This window comes from Gymnoscopelus microlampas, assembly GCF_963454915.1.
Source record: "Gymnoscopelus microlampas genome assembly, chromosome: 22".
Classification (NCBI taxonomy): domain Eukaryota; kingdom Metazoa; phylum Chordata; class Actinopteri; order Myctophiformes; family Myctophidae; genus Gymnoscopelus; species Gymnoscopelus microlampas.
This window is the reverse complement of record NC_139959.1, coordinates 28331424-28348912: the sequence shown is the minus strand read 5'-3', so window position 1 is coordinate 28348912 and position 17489 is coordinate 28331424. Positions and strand designations below refer to the sequence as shown.

General features: G+C 43.8%; 1 protein-coding gene across 1 annotated transcript in view; it reads left to right on the top strand.

Moving 5' to 3' along the window:
* Positions 1 to 17489, top strand: part of LOC311039249 (uncharacterized protein) — a 134246-nt gene that overhangs the window by 57727 nt on the left and 59030 nt on the right. The window contains exons 4-6 of the mRNA XM_084048969.1: positions 7199 to 7309; positions 8483 to 8569; positions 12209 to 12406. Coding sequence (XP_083905095.1) covers positions 7199 to 7309; positions 8483 to 8569; positions 12209 to 12406 — 396 coding nt within the window. The remainder of the gene's footprint in view (positions 1 to 7198; positions 7310 to 8482; positions 8570 to 12208; positions 12407 to 17489) is intronic.

Genomic DNA, 17489 nt, shown 5'->3' with positions numbered 1-17489 from the left:
GGCCAAACGTCTCACTCGTCTCGGTCGAAACTATTTTAAATTTTACTGTTAATATGGAATTTGTTCTCTCGATTTGTGGTACGGTTCTCTACCATTGATCATATTGTTCTGCACTTTATGATTAGTGTTGTGATGTTTTTTTTTTTTTTTTTTTTAATATATATATTTTGACCCTAGGAAGTATGGTCTCCACTAAGTTGTAGACCAGGAAATGCTCCTTAATAAACAAACAAAACAAACAAACAAACATACATATAGAGACCTTCATTCATTCGGACGACATATAACATACATATATAGACAACATATATGACACACTGTAGTACTATTTAGGGGTCAGCCCTAGGCTGCAGAGCCAGCCTTTCAACGTCGAAACATACAAGACATAGTGTATAGTTTTTTTCAAGACTGCACTGTCAGTCTAGACCCTCAGGTCGCAGTGTATCTTTTTTTCAAGACTGCACTGACAGTCTAAACCTTCTCGGTCGGACGTTGAAGCACAGTGTATAGTTTTTGTCAAGACTGCACTGTCAGACTAGACCTTTCGGTCATAGTGTATATATTTTTTTCAAGACTGCACTAATAGTCTAAACCGGTCGCAGTGTTCGGTTTTTTAAAGACTGCACTGTCAGTCTAGACCTTCTCGGTCGGACGTCGCTACATACAAGACACAGTGTATCGTTTTTGTCAAGACTGCACTGTCAGTCTAAGTGTTTAGTTTTTGTCAAGACTGCACTACCAGTCTAAACCTTCTCGGTCGGACGTCGGAACATACAAGACGAAACATACAAGACACATTTAGGCTAGGTGCTATCTTTTCCCATGAACCCGGCGTAGTTTGCGGATCAGAACGGTCCATGTAAGCGCAGCTAGTGTAGTGTCCTAGTAAACTATAGAATCATAGAATACAGAGAGACAGTGTAGTGTCTCAGTAAACTATAGGATCATAGAATACAGAGAGACAGTGTAGTGTCTCAGTAAACTATAGGATCATAGAATACAGAGAGACAGTTTAGTGTCCCAGTAAACTATAGGATCATAGAATACAGAGTGACAGTGTAGTCTCAGTAAACTATAGGATCATAGAATACAGAGAGACAGTGTAGTGTCTCAGTAAACTATAGGATCATAGAATACAGAGAGACAGTGTAGTGTCTCAGTAAACTATAGGATCATAGAATACAGAGAGACAGTGTAGTGTCTCAGTAAACTATATAGGATCATAGAATACAGAGAGACAGTTTAGTGTCCCAGTAGACTATAGGATCATAGAATACAGAGAGACAGTGTAGTCTCAGTAAACTATAGGATCATAGAATACAGAGATGTTTAGTGTCCCAGTAGACTATAGGAACATAGAATACAGAGAGACAGTTGCTGGGAGGATCAACTCGGTCCACCCAGCCACACTAACGGGACATCATGGGGTATAGGGAGTACAGAGACTAAGTATTAATACACAAAGGTCATTTAATCTGCTGTTCAGTGGTGACTTCACATGCATGCAATCATATTTACACATTATCTTTAACAATTGGCCTAAATTTTATATAATACAATTCACATATAGCACCGCGTGTACCCTTCCTGGGGCCCCAAGGAATTGTAGCACATAGTGTATGGGCGAATTGTTGTTTGGATCTTATGGATCCAGCGGTCGTCTGGACTGGACAGGGTCACGGTCGGGGTCACCAGCTGATGTGCCGTGGCACTCCTGTCACTTGGTTCAATAAAACCCTAAAGTCCAGTTTATAGACGACATACACAGAAATTACCGTTCACATGCGCAAGGCATCTTTATTGACAAACAAGGGCGATTCCCTCTATAATATGTGAATAAAAGAACAGCAAATTAATGATATTAAAACGATACGACCTGATATATCACGAAGGCAATTCGCTCCACATCTAAGTCTGCATGCAAACAAGCGTTCGGTTGAGCGCCTGGAGAATTCTGCCGTTCTTATCTATTACATACAGTATATCAACGCTGTGGCTATCAAGGCCTTCCTTCTTACTGGAGCACAGCTACTGTGCTCCACACTCTATAAAGTAAAGGTTGACGGCCCAAGGTTCCACAATGGACCATCAGTGGTCAAGGTCTGTTTTGCCATTTCAAGTCCCATTTTCACCAGACCCTGTGTCTAATGTGCCCTCTCTGTGAACCTCCATTGTTTGTCTTTGGGTCTTTGCAGTGGCCGTAGCCTTTACCAGTGTTCCCAGAATGAGAATCACAGCCAGAGGGTCTGAGATTTGGGGCGGGGGAGCAGGGAGGGGCTGGGGTCATCTGGAGGACAGCTGGAGTTTTAGCCGAGTAGAGTATAGCATAAGCTAGCTTATCCTGAGACGTTTTAGGTACAGTAGCTAGCACAACTGACTGGCTTCTAAAGAATCTCTCTGAAACATTTGTGTCCACACACACACACACACACACACACACACACACACACACACACACACACACACACACACACACACACACACACACACACACACACAGACTGTCCCTTGGACCGCAGACAGCTGGACTACCCTGAGAGCGATGGCTCTTCTACCATGACAAGATAAATATAGGACACACACACACACACACACACACACACACACACACACACACACACACACACACACACACACACACACACACACACACACACACACACACTGAGTGATGGTCGAAACCTACGGCAGCAGTGATAATAATGATGTGGGTCAGACTACACAGTACAGAGTGCAATAAGGGAGTGAGAGAGACAGAAACAATAGCTGAGGGAGTGAGAGAGAGACAGAAACAATGGCTGAGGGAGAGAGAGAGACATAGAAACAATAGCTGGGGGAGTGAGAGACTGAGAGAGACAGAGACAGACAATAGCTAAGGGAGTCGGAGTGAGAGAGAGACACAGAAGCAATGGCTGAGGGAGTGAGAGTGAGACAAAACCATGGCTGACGTAGCTCCCTCAGCCATTGTTTTTATGTCTCTCTCTCTCTCTCTCTCTCTCTCTCTGCTGCTCTTCTTGCCGAATGTTTGCCAATTTTAAGGTTTGAAAACGCCTGAACTAGACCATATGACATAACCTACTTTACATAGCATAAAGAGCAACACACACACACACACACACACACACACACACACACACACACACACACACACACACACACACACACACACACACACACACACACACACACACAATTACATACACATGCATGAGCATGAACACAGCACTTTGTAACTACAGTTCATTTTGTGAGTCATGTGTCTGCAGAGAGAGGGTTGTGTGTGTGTGTGTGTGTGTGCGTGTGCGTGAGTGCAACATGATCTCATTAGGAAACGTACAATGGATGGTACTATCGTACTTGACAAAATGTTCTCATTACAAATTTAATAAGAGGATATTCAAACTATGTCATTCACAAAAAATGTGTTATTCATTTTATAACTACAACTCGACATTTAATAGCGAGATTGTATCCTTGTTTCTTGTAGCAACATAAAAAATAAATAAAAATAATATGTATGTATATAAAATATGAAATATAATATCACAATTAAAAGTTGAGTGGTAGTTAAAAAGATGAATTTTGTGATTTAGATTGTTTGAATAGGTAATGTATATTAAATGAAAAGAAGTTGGAGAATATGCAATACATGCACTCTATAATTAGTATATAACTACGTATGCTACTTATGGCGAGACATACTGTAACTTACTATGATGTGCTTTGAAGCCATGAGTGTGTGTCCAATTATGTGTGTGTGTGTGTGTGTGTGTGTGTGTGTGTGTGTGTGTGTGTGTGTGTGTGTCTGTTTCCGTTCAGGCTATATTTATCATGTCGGGTCAAGTATCCTAGTATCTGCTTAAGTGTGTGTGTTTGCCTGCCTGTGTGTGTGTGTGTGTGTGTGTCCTTGGAGACAGTACAGTGTGTGGGTCAGACTGTGTGTCCTCACTCCGAGGTTGTCAGACCCCATAGTGCATAGTGTTACATAACTGGGCTGGATTCACCCAACAATACAAGATCAGACTTTAAAATGCTTGTGTCGCAGTTGTCTGCACCGTAGGCCACTGTCTTAACGGGATGTAAAATCAACTCCCATGGGGTTTCTTACATTACTAACTGTAAGGAAAAGGCAGGTCAATGTTACTGTACAGTATGTCGCCGTTTCTCTGCGCATGTGCATCTGCGTAGGTGTGTTTAAAGGAGAATTTTAAGATTTTTTGGGGGGCTTTTATTCCTTTATTTGACAGGACAGTAGGCTGACAGGAAATGGGGAGAGAGATGGGGGGGATGACACACAGCAAAGGTCCTCGGGATCGGGAGTCGAACCCGCGACACGCTGTCAAGCTGGATTACCAGCGTATGTGGTATGCGCCTGGACCGCTAGGCCAGCGGGCGCCCCGAATCGGCTGATTTTTGCAGTCATAATGATATGTTGTGATATGTAGTTTGTCAATGACCTGTGGTCAAAGAGGAATATAAAAGCCCAAGTAATGATGTTCCATCCAGTGAAAGCTGAGCTGTCCATTTTATTTTTGTTTGAGGCACGGTGGCACAGATTTATACAAAAGAATGCTTAAAGGATAACCCAAACCTGAAAACGTGCTCCTCTGTGCACAGGTCTCCACCAGATCAGGTAGGTTATTGTGGGCCAGCAATGTTCTGAATTATTATATAATCAGATGGATCCGTCTCGATCACTTGACTATAGAGATAATGTGTACTGATTTGCGTGATGTTTGGAACAAATGTGTTGGAGTAATATTTTTTTTTTGTTGCAAAAATCGGCCTCCTGGTGGCGCAATAATAGGGAAATGTTAAAAGGGTGGCATTTGTTCCTCAACATAGTGTGAATGCAAACTTAAGATGTCAATCTTGGATGGACTATGAAAAATCAAACAGATCCGTCTTGATCACATGACTATAGAGATCATGTGTACCAATTTGTGTGAAATTTGGATAAAATCTGAAGGAGTAATATACTTTTTTTTTTTAAACTGAAGTCGGCCTCCTGGTGGCGCAGATGTGAAAAATGTAGGGCAGTCGTTTTTCCTTGGCTTCTAGGGAGTTACACAGATCGGTGCAGTTACAGTATAGGTAAAAACATGAATCGGCCTGTTATAGCGCCACCATGAGGCTGATTTGAACGTTTTCAAGGGGCATTTCTTCCTCGGCCAAGTGAGACTGTGCCTGCAACATTTCACGGAAATCGCACGCTGTGTTCATGATTACAGGCATTTAGTTAAAAATGGAGCACTCCTGCAAACTTTGGAAGCCATTCTTAGCCAATCAGGATAGAATATGAAAAATCTGAAAGACCTTTTTTTGTTTAATGACTATAGAGATACTGTGTACCGATTTGCATGATGTTTGGACAAAATCTGTAGGCGTACTGTCAAAAAATGTGTTTGGCAAACATTTGACTCCTGGTGGCGCTATAACAGGCCCATGTGAAAGATTTGGGGCAGAGGTTCTGCTCTGGCATCCAGGGAGTGTTTGTGCACAGTTTCGCTGCGAACATGCCAACGGTGCCGGAGATTAGCTGTCCACAGACGGACGGACGCACAGACAGGGTGCAAAACATGGTCTCGTCCATGCCTTTCGGCCTGGCGGAGACAATAAGCCCAGGGCTTGTTTCCATTAAGGTCCTGTGTATTAAATTCATCGAGAAATTTAAAGACAAACAATAAAGTATAGTAATATGCAAAAACATCATATATACGAGTAGTAATAAAAAGAAAGATATGTACAGTAAATAGTTGGGGGGTGGGGGGTCATTTCTTATGATAAGCTTAGACTTTGAGCAAACTTGTGTTGAGGTGACGACAGTTCCAAGCTGTGTATTTTATGTATTCATAATGCAGCCTCAGAGAGAGAGAGAGAGAGAACTGTTTTCAGTACCTTGGACAGCACAATAAGGGAATGTTTTGGTTGTTTTTTTAAAACAGCATTTTGCTTCCCTGCTGTAGAAGATGAACCAGAAATGCTGCGTATGGGTGTGGGCGCAGTTTGGGCTCAGCCATGTGGGACGGTCTCTGTGTTGTAACCTTCCTTGTCTGCTGGGGTTACGGCGCACAGCGTTGCCTTCAGGTGCCACACAAACAAAACAAAACTGCGCGAAGAGAAACACACGAGGAAACATAGATTGTTCTTCGCAATCAATCGCCGACTGAAGTTTTCCCACCGCCCTGTCGAGAGCGAGAGAAAGGGAGAGAAATTATGCTCTTACCACTCCACCCCGCCCACTGCTTTATGTGATATGTAGAGGCAGTGTGACTTTGGGTAGCATCCTGTCCGTTCGTCTCACTGTCACCCAGTGTGGACGCTGCTAGGCAATTTGGAAGGGCGTGTTTGCATTTTCTTTTATTAGGGATGCCAAGAGTGCTTTCCTCTGTCTCTCCTTCCTTCCTTCCTTCCTTCTGTCTTTCTCCATTCCCTCCCCCCCCCCCCCCCCCCCCCCTCCATTACGACCCCCTAGTGTACCTGTCCCAATCCCGCTCTCTCTCTCTCTTTTTCCCTCCCTCTCTCCATTGTGTCAACAGCCAAATCAGATCAGACAATTAGGCAGATGCCAGCCGAGACCTCTGGGCCGGCGTGCAGGATGAGAGTTGAGGGCTAAGTATAGGAGGGGCTAGGAGGGGGGTGTGTGTGGGGTGGGTAGTAGCGGGGGCATTCTGGCTGCGGTGGGGCCTGGACCCAGACCAGACAGACAGACAGTGAAAAAGTCACAGCAACCCAGACTCCCCCACTGAGACCGCACATGTGCGTGTGTGTGTGTGTGTGTGTGTGTGTGTGTGTGTCTGCAGCTCAGGGTTCACAGTGTTAGTAGCTCAGAGCCAGCTGAGCCTGCACTGGAGACAGACAGAGACAGAGGCGCATAGCTAGCTCACAGGAAGCGGCAGTGCATGTTGTGCTGCATGAGACTGGGATATTTGCTTTATAGGACCAAATTCAGTCGCTTTGCACGTGCCAGGTTATGCCATTTGTCTGTGGACACGTATTTGCGGTGTGTGCGTGCGTGTGTGTGCGGCGTGCGTGTGTGCGAGAGAGAGAGAGAGAGAGAGAGAGAGAGAGAGAGAGAGAGAGAGAGAGAATGTGTGCACATGCCTTTGTATTATGCATGCATGCATTTGTAATGTGTCAAGACGCAACAGTGAAGGGTGGAACTAATGTCGGACGATCAATGTTTCCACTGATGCAGGTTGTAAAGTGACAGCGGGGGGACTGCTATCAGCGACGCGCCCAGAGCCACAGGGAGAGGTGTGGTCGCGAGCAGCAGAACAGCAGGCCCTGGACACACAGTTCCTATCAGGTAGGACTTCTCCCGTGTGAAATTACAATTGCCATGATGACAATAGTAATACTACTAATGATAATATGAAAGAATCCAATATGAAGATCTTGAGAAATGTGTATTTTATGGGAACATTAGTCTCCTAAATGACCTCCTCTCTATCACTCCCCTTTGACTTGTGTTAATCAGAAGCGCGTTTATGTTTTACATTCAGACACATGCCGTTCAACATGGACGTACGTTTTTCATTGCTTAATCAAGGGATTTCATTGCTAGTGACAATTTCTTCTAGTCATGTTTGCATTGAGTGATTGGGTTCAAGAACCTTGGTATTACATTTGGTAAATAGAAGTACTACAGTAGTAGCAATACCTCACAACATGCCATGGTATATTGTGATCATGTCACAGCTATTCTTTCAAAGCTCACTTTAAATGTCATTTTGTTTTGGATTTCACCTTAACATACTGTTAAAATTGTTTTTTGTTTTTGTTTTTTTCATTAAATGTTCTAACCATCTTAACCCTGGTATCCCTATTTTTGGGCAAAATCTAATGAAATGTAATGAAATAAAATCAAATCCAATTGGACATTTTCTTAATTTTTTCATTTATTTTTTAACAAATTGTCAAAAATATCAGAGCTGACAAAGCATCGCATTGCGATGCGTTGTGATTTTGTAGATAGGCTATAGGCTTGTACTGTAGATAGGCTATAGGCTTGTAGATAGGCTGTTACAACCTCTTCTGGGTTGTGAATTTCAGGTGCAGGAACATAACCAAAAATTACGCACACAGCCAAACGAAAGAAATGAACAAAATCAACCTAAACCTATGCTTGTCTTTAGATCACTAACTAAACCAACATAAAATTAAACGTACAACAAACCCCTTACATAACTAATCTAACAAACGTACATATGTGTATATCATCACCTGCACTGACACATGTGACGTAACAGGGCCTACTGTATGCATGACAAATAGGCTATGTCCATAGGATGTTTGTCATACAACAAAGTGGGTTATGTGGTTGAATAAGTGTTGGAAGTAATGAAGCATTATAGTCTGATTATCGGACTGAAGCGAGAGGCAGTCCACCCAGTGAGTCCATGGTCTGGAGCCAGAGGCATTACATAGAGTATCTCTCACCTCAAAAAGAATTGAACAAAATGTTTGTCTCTGCCTCTAGCTTCCATGGCAGGTTATCCAGATCCGTTAGACTCCCAGACCAGTTCTTCCCACATGATGGACTCTGACCTGATGGGCGCTTTCTCAGGTACAGTATCCAGTAAACGACAACATCACTGTTTTATTTGTTTGTTGTTGTTTGATTGATTGAATACTTTATTAGTCAGAAATGTAAACAGCATAAGGTCTCAGTTAATGTCACAGTCCCATTAAGACCTGAGGCCGATTCTACAAATATCTTCTAAATCCTAACAGTTTTCTGAAACACTTATGTTGCTATAATATCAGTGGTTCTCAATGTGTGTGATCCAAGGACCCCTAAAATTATATATAGGACCCCCATCTCAAAATATTTAGTTCCAGGGACCCCCAGAAGAAAAGATTTGAGTTACAAATGTTTGCTTTAAAAATATATATATTCAAAGATTTGCACACATTTTCATGATTTTTCAAAAATAGCAGATCTACAAGCTCGTAGCGCGGCACTCGGTGCCACGCTATGAGCTTGTATATCTGCTATTTTTGAATAGCCAAAGTGTAAAATAATGTTTTTTTTGCTCAAATCTAAAAATGACACAGATGCTTTCTTGGGGACTTTGTTTCCATTGTGGTCCTATATATTCAATTCATCAACATAGCATAAACAATTCACACAATAATACATGTCATCAACAAATACAAAACACTGTATGAGAAAAAGGAAAAATGGTGGTGGTGAATGACACCTCTTTTTCTATGGGAAAATGTGTTTACCTCCCCCTGTGGTCTCCTGATAGATGTTTTTTCAGGCCAATTTTGAAATAAACCAGTGATTCACGTCTTTTAATGGATGGTGTCAGGGCATTCCACATTTTTGTGGCAGACTAGTAGAATGAGAATTTTCCCCATGTTTGTTCTAAATTTGGGTGGTACCAGATCATTGTCGCTCCCTCTAGTATTGTGGTTGTGGGTGTCACTCATTTTGGAGAAGTAGTTGGTCAGGTTTGAGGGTATTGGGGGCATTGCCCCTTTGACTATCTTAAATACCAATCCCATTTTTATTTGCTTAACCCTGTCATCTACCCTGAGCCATCCTAAACTAGTGTGTTGGAATTAGGTGAGTCACGGGCTTAAGGCCGAGAAGTAGTCGAATCAGTTTGTTTTGGGAGGTCTGAAGCTTAGTTTGTAGTGACATTGAGATGTTGGAGAACCAAGAGGTGCAAGCATAGTCTTGTTAGTAGTAGCGTTTTCCCTTCTCCAGGCTTTTGTTATTGCAGAAAATCCTCTTCACCTGCCCTAACAACTTGTTAATCATGACTTTAATTTGCATTTGAGGTTGTTAATTTGGTAACAACGCGGAAATTGAATCAACAATCTGGCGTTTGTTTCGAAGCCAGAATATTTTACCTTATTTGGGTGCTTTTACCTTATTGCGTCTCAGCCAATCACAGTGGTGGGTGCGGGTCATTCACTGACTGAATAGAGACATGCGGGCGACTACAAATTCACGCCCACAATCGAGACAGCGCCACCACTCAGATTAAGGGAGAACGGTGTACTGCCGTAAAATACTGTGGTTTCACTGGTTGATTACTGAGGCTGTAGCGATTTCTTTTGTGTTCTAATACAGTGTCCCATTTTTTTGATTTGTCCTTTTTAATGTGACATAACTGCCGTCGCAATATACAACCTATAATATAATATACTCCATCAGTGTGTCAAAGGTGCTCGCATTGGAAATCTTAAGTTTAAGTGGTCGCATGGTATATACATCACGGACGCATCCCTTGAGGTTTCAATACGTTTCTGTGTCTCATGTATCGTTTTTATTTTATACCTAACATTTAGGCGATTTATTTTGGAAGATCTTGCTTCTTCCAAGCGGCGTCTTGCAAACCTTATTTTTGATTAATACTGACCTGGGATATGTCATTTCTAGCCATTTAGTAGTTACAACCATAGACATATAACGGTAGACGCCTCCTTCGGCTCTGTGGCATTCGTATCTCGGGCGTCATCCCAAAAAATGTCACTTCCGTCCACTCCTATATTAGGATTTGTAGAAATACACATCTAGCTCGGACTTCTTTTTTGGGCGATAGCAACAAAATGGCCGATCGCGATAAAAAAATATTTTTGTTCCGGTGGATAGACGAGACCCTCCCCCACCCCCCAGACACTCTTTGTTTACATCCGCGTGCACGTCGTGGCCACCTTGGTCGCCAGGAAGCGAAGAGGAGGAGGGCAGAGGAGAGACGCAACAGGAGAGTGGTGGTGAAGAGCGCGTCAGGGTTGACCGTCACCTTTAACAACAATAAAGCCCAGGTCCAGAGTGTTGATGTAGAAGCGTTCAATCCCGGAGCCCAAAGTCCTCTCCAGTCCACTTCCAGACGTGATCTTTTCAGCCAGGTCCAGTGTCGTGGCCAAAGATCGTCAAAACAAGGTAAAAAACGCTGGCACCAGCGGATGAATTAATTAAATAATACCTGGCAGTGAATGTGTTAACTCATTCACTGCCAGACTTATTTCTGGCTGTGTTTGCCCACTGCTAGCCATGGTTCACATGACGCTTGTAATGTATACAAGCGTCATGGACATAAACTTTCAGATTTCAAATATAAAGTGCTTACCCCCGAGCCACGGATGTTACAAGGCGACGCGGACCGCGATAAGTACCCGTTTCTCCTTTGTTGTTCAATAAAAAGCATTTTAATCCGATCGCCGGCCATTTTCTCCAGATTTTCTCAGATACTTTCAACCATGCGACACTACTGGTTGGGAGGTGTATTGCACTCTGATACATTACAAAAAAAAAAAAAAAAAAGGCAGGTGATGGGATTAAAATGCTTTTTATTGAATGTACCGTCGGAGCTCCGCGGCAGGTATAGAGAATTAATATAAGCCAAGTCCAAATATAGACAAAGTCAGTCGGGATGGTCATGGTCGGGTCGGGATGTAGACTTGAGAATTACCCTCTTCAAAGTTGGCGCTCATAAAGACAGTGATCTCACTGAAATGCTTGTCTGTCTGCCGTCTCCCCTCTGCTTTGTTAACATTATGGGTGACCCATTCAAGTGGCAAATTAAATGTGAAACATCATCTATTGAGAAAACAAGAAGATATGTTGACAAAGACACCCCATGCATTTGGAAACATTTCTATTCAAATCAATATCGTCTTCAGTTCATGTAGGATTATTATCTTCTTCTATCGGCTGGGCTGCAGTACACTGTTCTCCCTTACCCCGAGTGATGGCGCTGTCTCAATTGTGGGCGTGAAATTGTAGGCGCCCGTGTGTCTATCAGTCAGGGTGCGACATGTTCAGCCGACCGCCCCGTCCCCCTCTGTCTATGGGATTTAAACTCTGGGACGTTATTCGTGCACCAGTTTATGTTATAGGAACATAAACATGTGTTTATGTTCGTAAACAAACATTTACAAATGTTTGTTTTGCTGTGCCTGTTTGCTTTGTCTGCCATCTTTGATATTGTCCAACAGAGAAACACCATATTATTGGTTGAAATTGGTTTGGACCTGTCGATTTTTAGGATAGTTTTAGGATTTTTTTTTCTTTTTAAAATTGTTGGTGGCATCTGTTGCTATGTCCCTGTTATGACCATGGGTGTGCTCTAAAACTGTGAAGCACATATTTTCATTTCAGATGGTCTTTAACACACACACACACACACACACACACACACACACACACACACACACACACACATTCACATTGTCTTGTGTCTCTCAGGTTTCTCCCAGGCTGCACTGGGAGGCATGGGTATGGGGGGCATGGAGGTCGGTGCCGCCCCGCTCTCAGCAGACAGGTCTTCCAGCATGTCGCAGCCCCAGCAGCCCCTCACCGCTCTGGCCTCTGAGCCCCCCAAACAGCACAGCCCCATGCTGCCAGAGCCCCAGGCCCCACGCAGCCCTCTGGATATGTCCGCAGGTGAGGTTAACGAGCAACAGCAACACAAAATGTCAACATACCTGTACGTACGACAGAACAACTTTGGTGTCATATTTAAGAAGCACTTCCTGGTCCAAGTGTGTTTCCACATGCAAGGATTCTGATGCGTGGATTTTCACATACAAGACAGAACACAACATTATTATTATTTTCTTTATTTTTTTCCTTTCCTTCTTACATTTAGAGTAGCCAATTATTTTTTACCACTTTTTTCTCAAAATGTTGTCCTTATGCCAATTAATTCCTCCCACTGCTTGCCACTGCTGTACCCCACTGCATTGGTTCTCAAAGTGGGGTCCAGGGACCCCCAGGGGTCCTTGAGGGGGTTCCAGGGGGTCCCTAGCTAAATGATGGATAGTTAGGAACCAAATGGACCCTTATGGGTCTGTAACTCTGAGAGTGTACAAATGGAACCAAATGGACCTCCATTTGTACACTCTCTGTTAAATTAACATAGATTTTACAATATATATTGGGGTCCCAGAGATAGAAATGCCATTAAATGGGGGTCCGTAGCCTATCTTTCCAATGGGGGTCCGCGGGCTAATAAGTGTCAATTTGGGGGGTCCTTGACATGAAAAGGTGAGAACCACTGCCCTACTGGCTCACCTGCCAGTGAGGAGGCCCCACTCGGACAACATAGAACATAGCACCTCCCTCCTTCTCCTTCCGTTCAACATTCCCCGCTGGTAGGTGCCGCCCCAGCCCGTAGGAGTATGTGCAGTGACAAAGATCGCCCTACCCCTCTAGCTTCCCTCCCCCCGAACACGGGCAGCGTTCGTATATAGATAGACGCTCGGCAAGCTGGATGCACCGCGGTAGATTTGAACCCCTAGACTACAAGGTGGTGGGCAGTTATTCTAAAGGTTAGAGGAGCGTGTTTGTGACTGAAAGGTTCCTGGTTCGATGCCCGGACCAGCAGGAAAAGTCTGGTTGGGGAAGTGAATGGCCACCACTTAACTCTCCCCCAACACCGCTGAAGAGCCCTTGAGGAAGGCCAATAGTATAATGAAGGAATGAATTTGTTTTATTTTGAACATTAATTAACGTTGATACTTTAACTGAAAACAGCCGATCCACAGGCCCACGACCGGCCGCATTGCAGTAACAGGGATGCCAGGACTCAATAGGTCAACACAGTCCCATCCTCATCCAAATACCTCTTAAATATGATCTTTTTATATGCTTTCTTGAAGTAATTCATATTTGGACTTCGTTGTACCTCCACACTCATTCCATTCCACAAATTCACTCCATAAACTGAAATGCACATACTTTTGTATTTCGTAATTAAGCCCTCGTCTTAAATTGTATCCCCCCCTCTCTATCACCGAACATTTTTTGTATGTTACCTGGCAATAACTTGTAAGACTGGTTGTACTGGGCAGTTCACAGTTTTAAATATATGTGTCTGTGTGAATGTGAAGCAGGGCGTTGAAAAAGAGCACTCATGCTCAACCAATCTCCCACTAAAAACAAAACAAAAAAAGCACTGCACCACCCGGGTAACCGCAACAACATTATTGACAAACATGAAAAGGTAAATAGGCTCTATACACAGCAGCCATATTGGAAAAACTTAGGATCCCTTTCTTACTTCCTTCACAGGTGTTACCAATGGTACTAATGAATGCTCGGTTCCATTAAAGTGTAGCACAGCGGTTCTCAAAACTTAATTTCAAGGACCTCCATAACTCTGCGAGTGTACAAATGGAACCAAATGGACCCTTATGGGTCCATTTGGTTCCATTTGTACACTCGCAGAGTGTACCAGAGTGTTTCCAGTGAGCCAACATGCACAATATCAGCACCCTGACTCTGTTTGACCAGAATGGAACAGAGCCTTCATTAGTATCATTGGTAACACCTGTGAAGGAAGTAAGCAGATGCCCAATTTCTTTCCAATATGGCTGCTGTGCATAGAGCCTATTAGTAGGGCTTTAATATCCAATCTGATATGCCATTCCAATATGGAATGTGGTTGTGTGGGGTGGGGCGGTTGGCATGAAACAGTGACGTTGACCTTGGTGTTCTAGACAGAAATGTTGTGTAAGAGTTTTGCCAGTGGCAGACAAATGACTGCAGTGGTGTCAAATGTCAAACAGAAGAACCCCACTCAGGGTTTTTCCTTAGCCCAGCCCTAGTATGATGTAAGAGCAAAACAGACGGCATGTAAATAATTTATGTTTGATTGGCACCACCTTGATAGTTTCTTTTGTTCCTATTGAGCGATTATTTGTTAGCGCTGACTTAGATTTGCTACCAAGGTTTCCCCAGCTGGTTCAGTCTGCCCTGAACACAATTAATCATGGGTTTTATTCTGAATAAAATAAAGTGAACATGATTTTTATGGTTTATCAATTTGCTCAAGTTATTTCTCCGGCCGTCTCCCTGGCAGTGCCCGTTACAGTACGCAATACGCATCCATGACTCCGCCCTGTGCTGCAGTGACTGCTGTGTTCCACACGGAGGCGCTACACATGGAGGAGCTTCTCTGTCATGGTTGCCTGGTGCTTACATGTCACGTTGCAGCGCCCCACCCTCAGACCCGCTACAGCAGCATCCGCTCATCCAGTCTAGTTCAGTAAACAGCTGATGCTGAGATGTATAGAATGTCAACATGATGTGACTGCAGGGAGAGAGAGAGAGAGAGAGAGAAAGGGAGGGAGGGAGAGAGGGAGAGAGAGTGCATTTTTTAATCTGTTCACATGTGTGTGTGTGGTTGGGTGTGGCTGTCTGTGTGCTGTATACGTGTGTGTGTGTGTGTGTGTGTGTGTGTGTGTGTGTGTGTGTGTGTGTGTGTGTGTGTGTGTGTGTGTGTGTGTGTGTGTGTGTGTGTGTGTGTGTGTGTGTGTGTGTGTGTGTGTGTGTGTGTGTGAGAGTGCGGCTGTGTGTGTGTGTGTACTCACGTATGGATCAGTGCACACGTGTGTGCATTTGAGTAGGTGGGTGAGACAGACTGACTGACTGCGAGTGTGTGTGTGTGTGTGCATGCATGTATGTGTGTGTGTCTGTACGGTACATGTAGTATGCGTGTGTGCGTGCAGCTCTATATGTGCACTACATTAGCTCCGTGGGTTTGCCCTCCACGTCTTGGCACAGTTGACAGTCTCTGCGGCCCGGCACCGCCTCCAGAGAGGTCCTGTCCAGTTCAGTGCATCTCTGATGATGAACAGCCATACAGTCGCATGTTGAACCAGCACACACTGTGCCTGCTACTGTACTGTATGTGGTGCCGTACATATACAGTATGCGACGATACAGAACATGCCATACGGTTGTATGTAGGACCAGCACACGGGTGTGGCTGGTATGTGGTGCAGTTCATATGTGATCCAGTTTAATGTAGGACCAGCACACTGTGGCTGGTTATGTGGTGCAGTTCCCAGTGGCCTGCCCTGCCTGGCTGGCTGGCTGGGAACGGAGCACATCAGAACAGCTGAGACCCCACGGTGCAGTGTTGCAGAGCAGGTGGCAGAAAGTATATATCCCACATCATGAATCTGTGTGTGTGTGTGTGTGTCTGTATGTGTACTTTAGGCTTGTCACAATTATTACATAATCGTCTAAATCGCAATTATTTGAGATTCGCAGTTATTTAGCATAATCGGTTTCCATGTTGAAAAATGTTCATCCGTTTTCAAATATGTAAAAAAAAAAACAGAAATAGCAGATCTACAAGTTTACAAGCTATTACCTCTATTTAAAAAAATGTTTTGAAAGTATAGCATTATTAAATATGTCGATTTCTTTGTACATGTATATTTAAATTATTTGTCATATCTGCCCTGTGCAACTTTTGATTGCGAAGCCTAAAAGGCAAACAGAAACAACCTCCAATGCCAAAAAACACAATTACATCGTTAAAATGACTGATCTGCAAGCTCACAATGCATTGAGCATGTGCACCGTCAATAGCAGATCTACAAGCTCTACAACACATCACTATTAGATACTGTATTCTCTCCCATTTCCTTTAACCACAAGAAGCCTAGCATCCCCCATGTCACAATAGGCAAACATTTGACGAAAATAGCCGATTTTCAAGCTCCCAATGCAACGCAGCATGACGCATTGTGAGCTTGTAGATCCTCTAATGTTCAAAATGATTTGATGTAGTGGGGAAAAGGAGGGGACCAAGTAAAACTACTGTGCGATACATTTAGTTCAGGGGGTCTTCACCCGGGGGTCCGGGACCTCTAGGGGGTCCTCAGCATGACTACAGGGGGTCCGCCAAATCTGTGTGTGATGGGGAACATTAGCCGAAAATAGCAGATCTACAAGCTCACAACGCCTCGCGCTGTGAGACCCCTTAGCTTCATCTCTCTCTCAGCTAAGGGGTCCTTGGGCTGAACAACGTTGAAGACCCCTGATTTAGTTGATGTATTTGGTCTGCCATGCATTTCCCGATTAACATTGCCACATAGTGACATAGAATAGTCGGGGGTTTATTAGCATGAAGCATGGCGCTTCATTCTACATGGCCTGACTTCTGTGTGCTCCACTTAAACTAGACGTGTGTGTGTGTGTGTGTGTGTGTGTGTGTGTGTGTGTGTGTGTGTGTGTGTGTGTGTGTGTGTGTGTGTGTGTGTGTGTGTGTGTGTGTGTGTGTGTGTGTGTGTGTGTGTGTGTGTGTGTGTGTGTGTGTGTGTGTGTGTGTGTGTGTGTGTGTGTGTGTGTGTGTGCATGTGTGTGTGCGTGTGTGTGTGCATGCGCGCGTCCACACATGCATGTGCGCTTTTGTGCACGAGTATGTGTAGCAAAGATGTAGCAGCAAACTAGGCCACAGCAGTAAATCAGCACTAATGTTTCATAGTTTTTTTAGCCCTCGACCTTCCAACAACCGTTCCTCTCTTCTCTCACCCCCCTATCTTTTGCTTCTTCCTTTTTAAAGCAGATTGAGGCTGACCAGTAGCATTAAGGCTAATAGGTATGTTGATTTGACCCTCGTTATATTCGAAGCAGCTCATTGCTGTCATGGCATGGCTGGCTGCAACTGATGCAGTACGTCTGCAAAGTGCTTGTTGCTTTTTTTTCTGTGTGTTTGCGTGTGCATGTACAA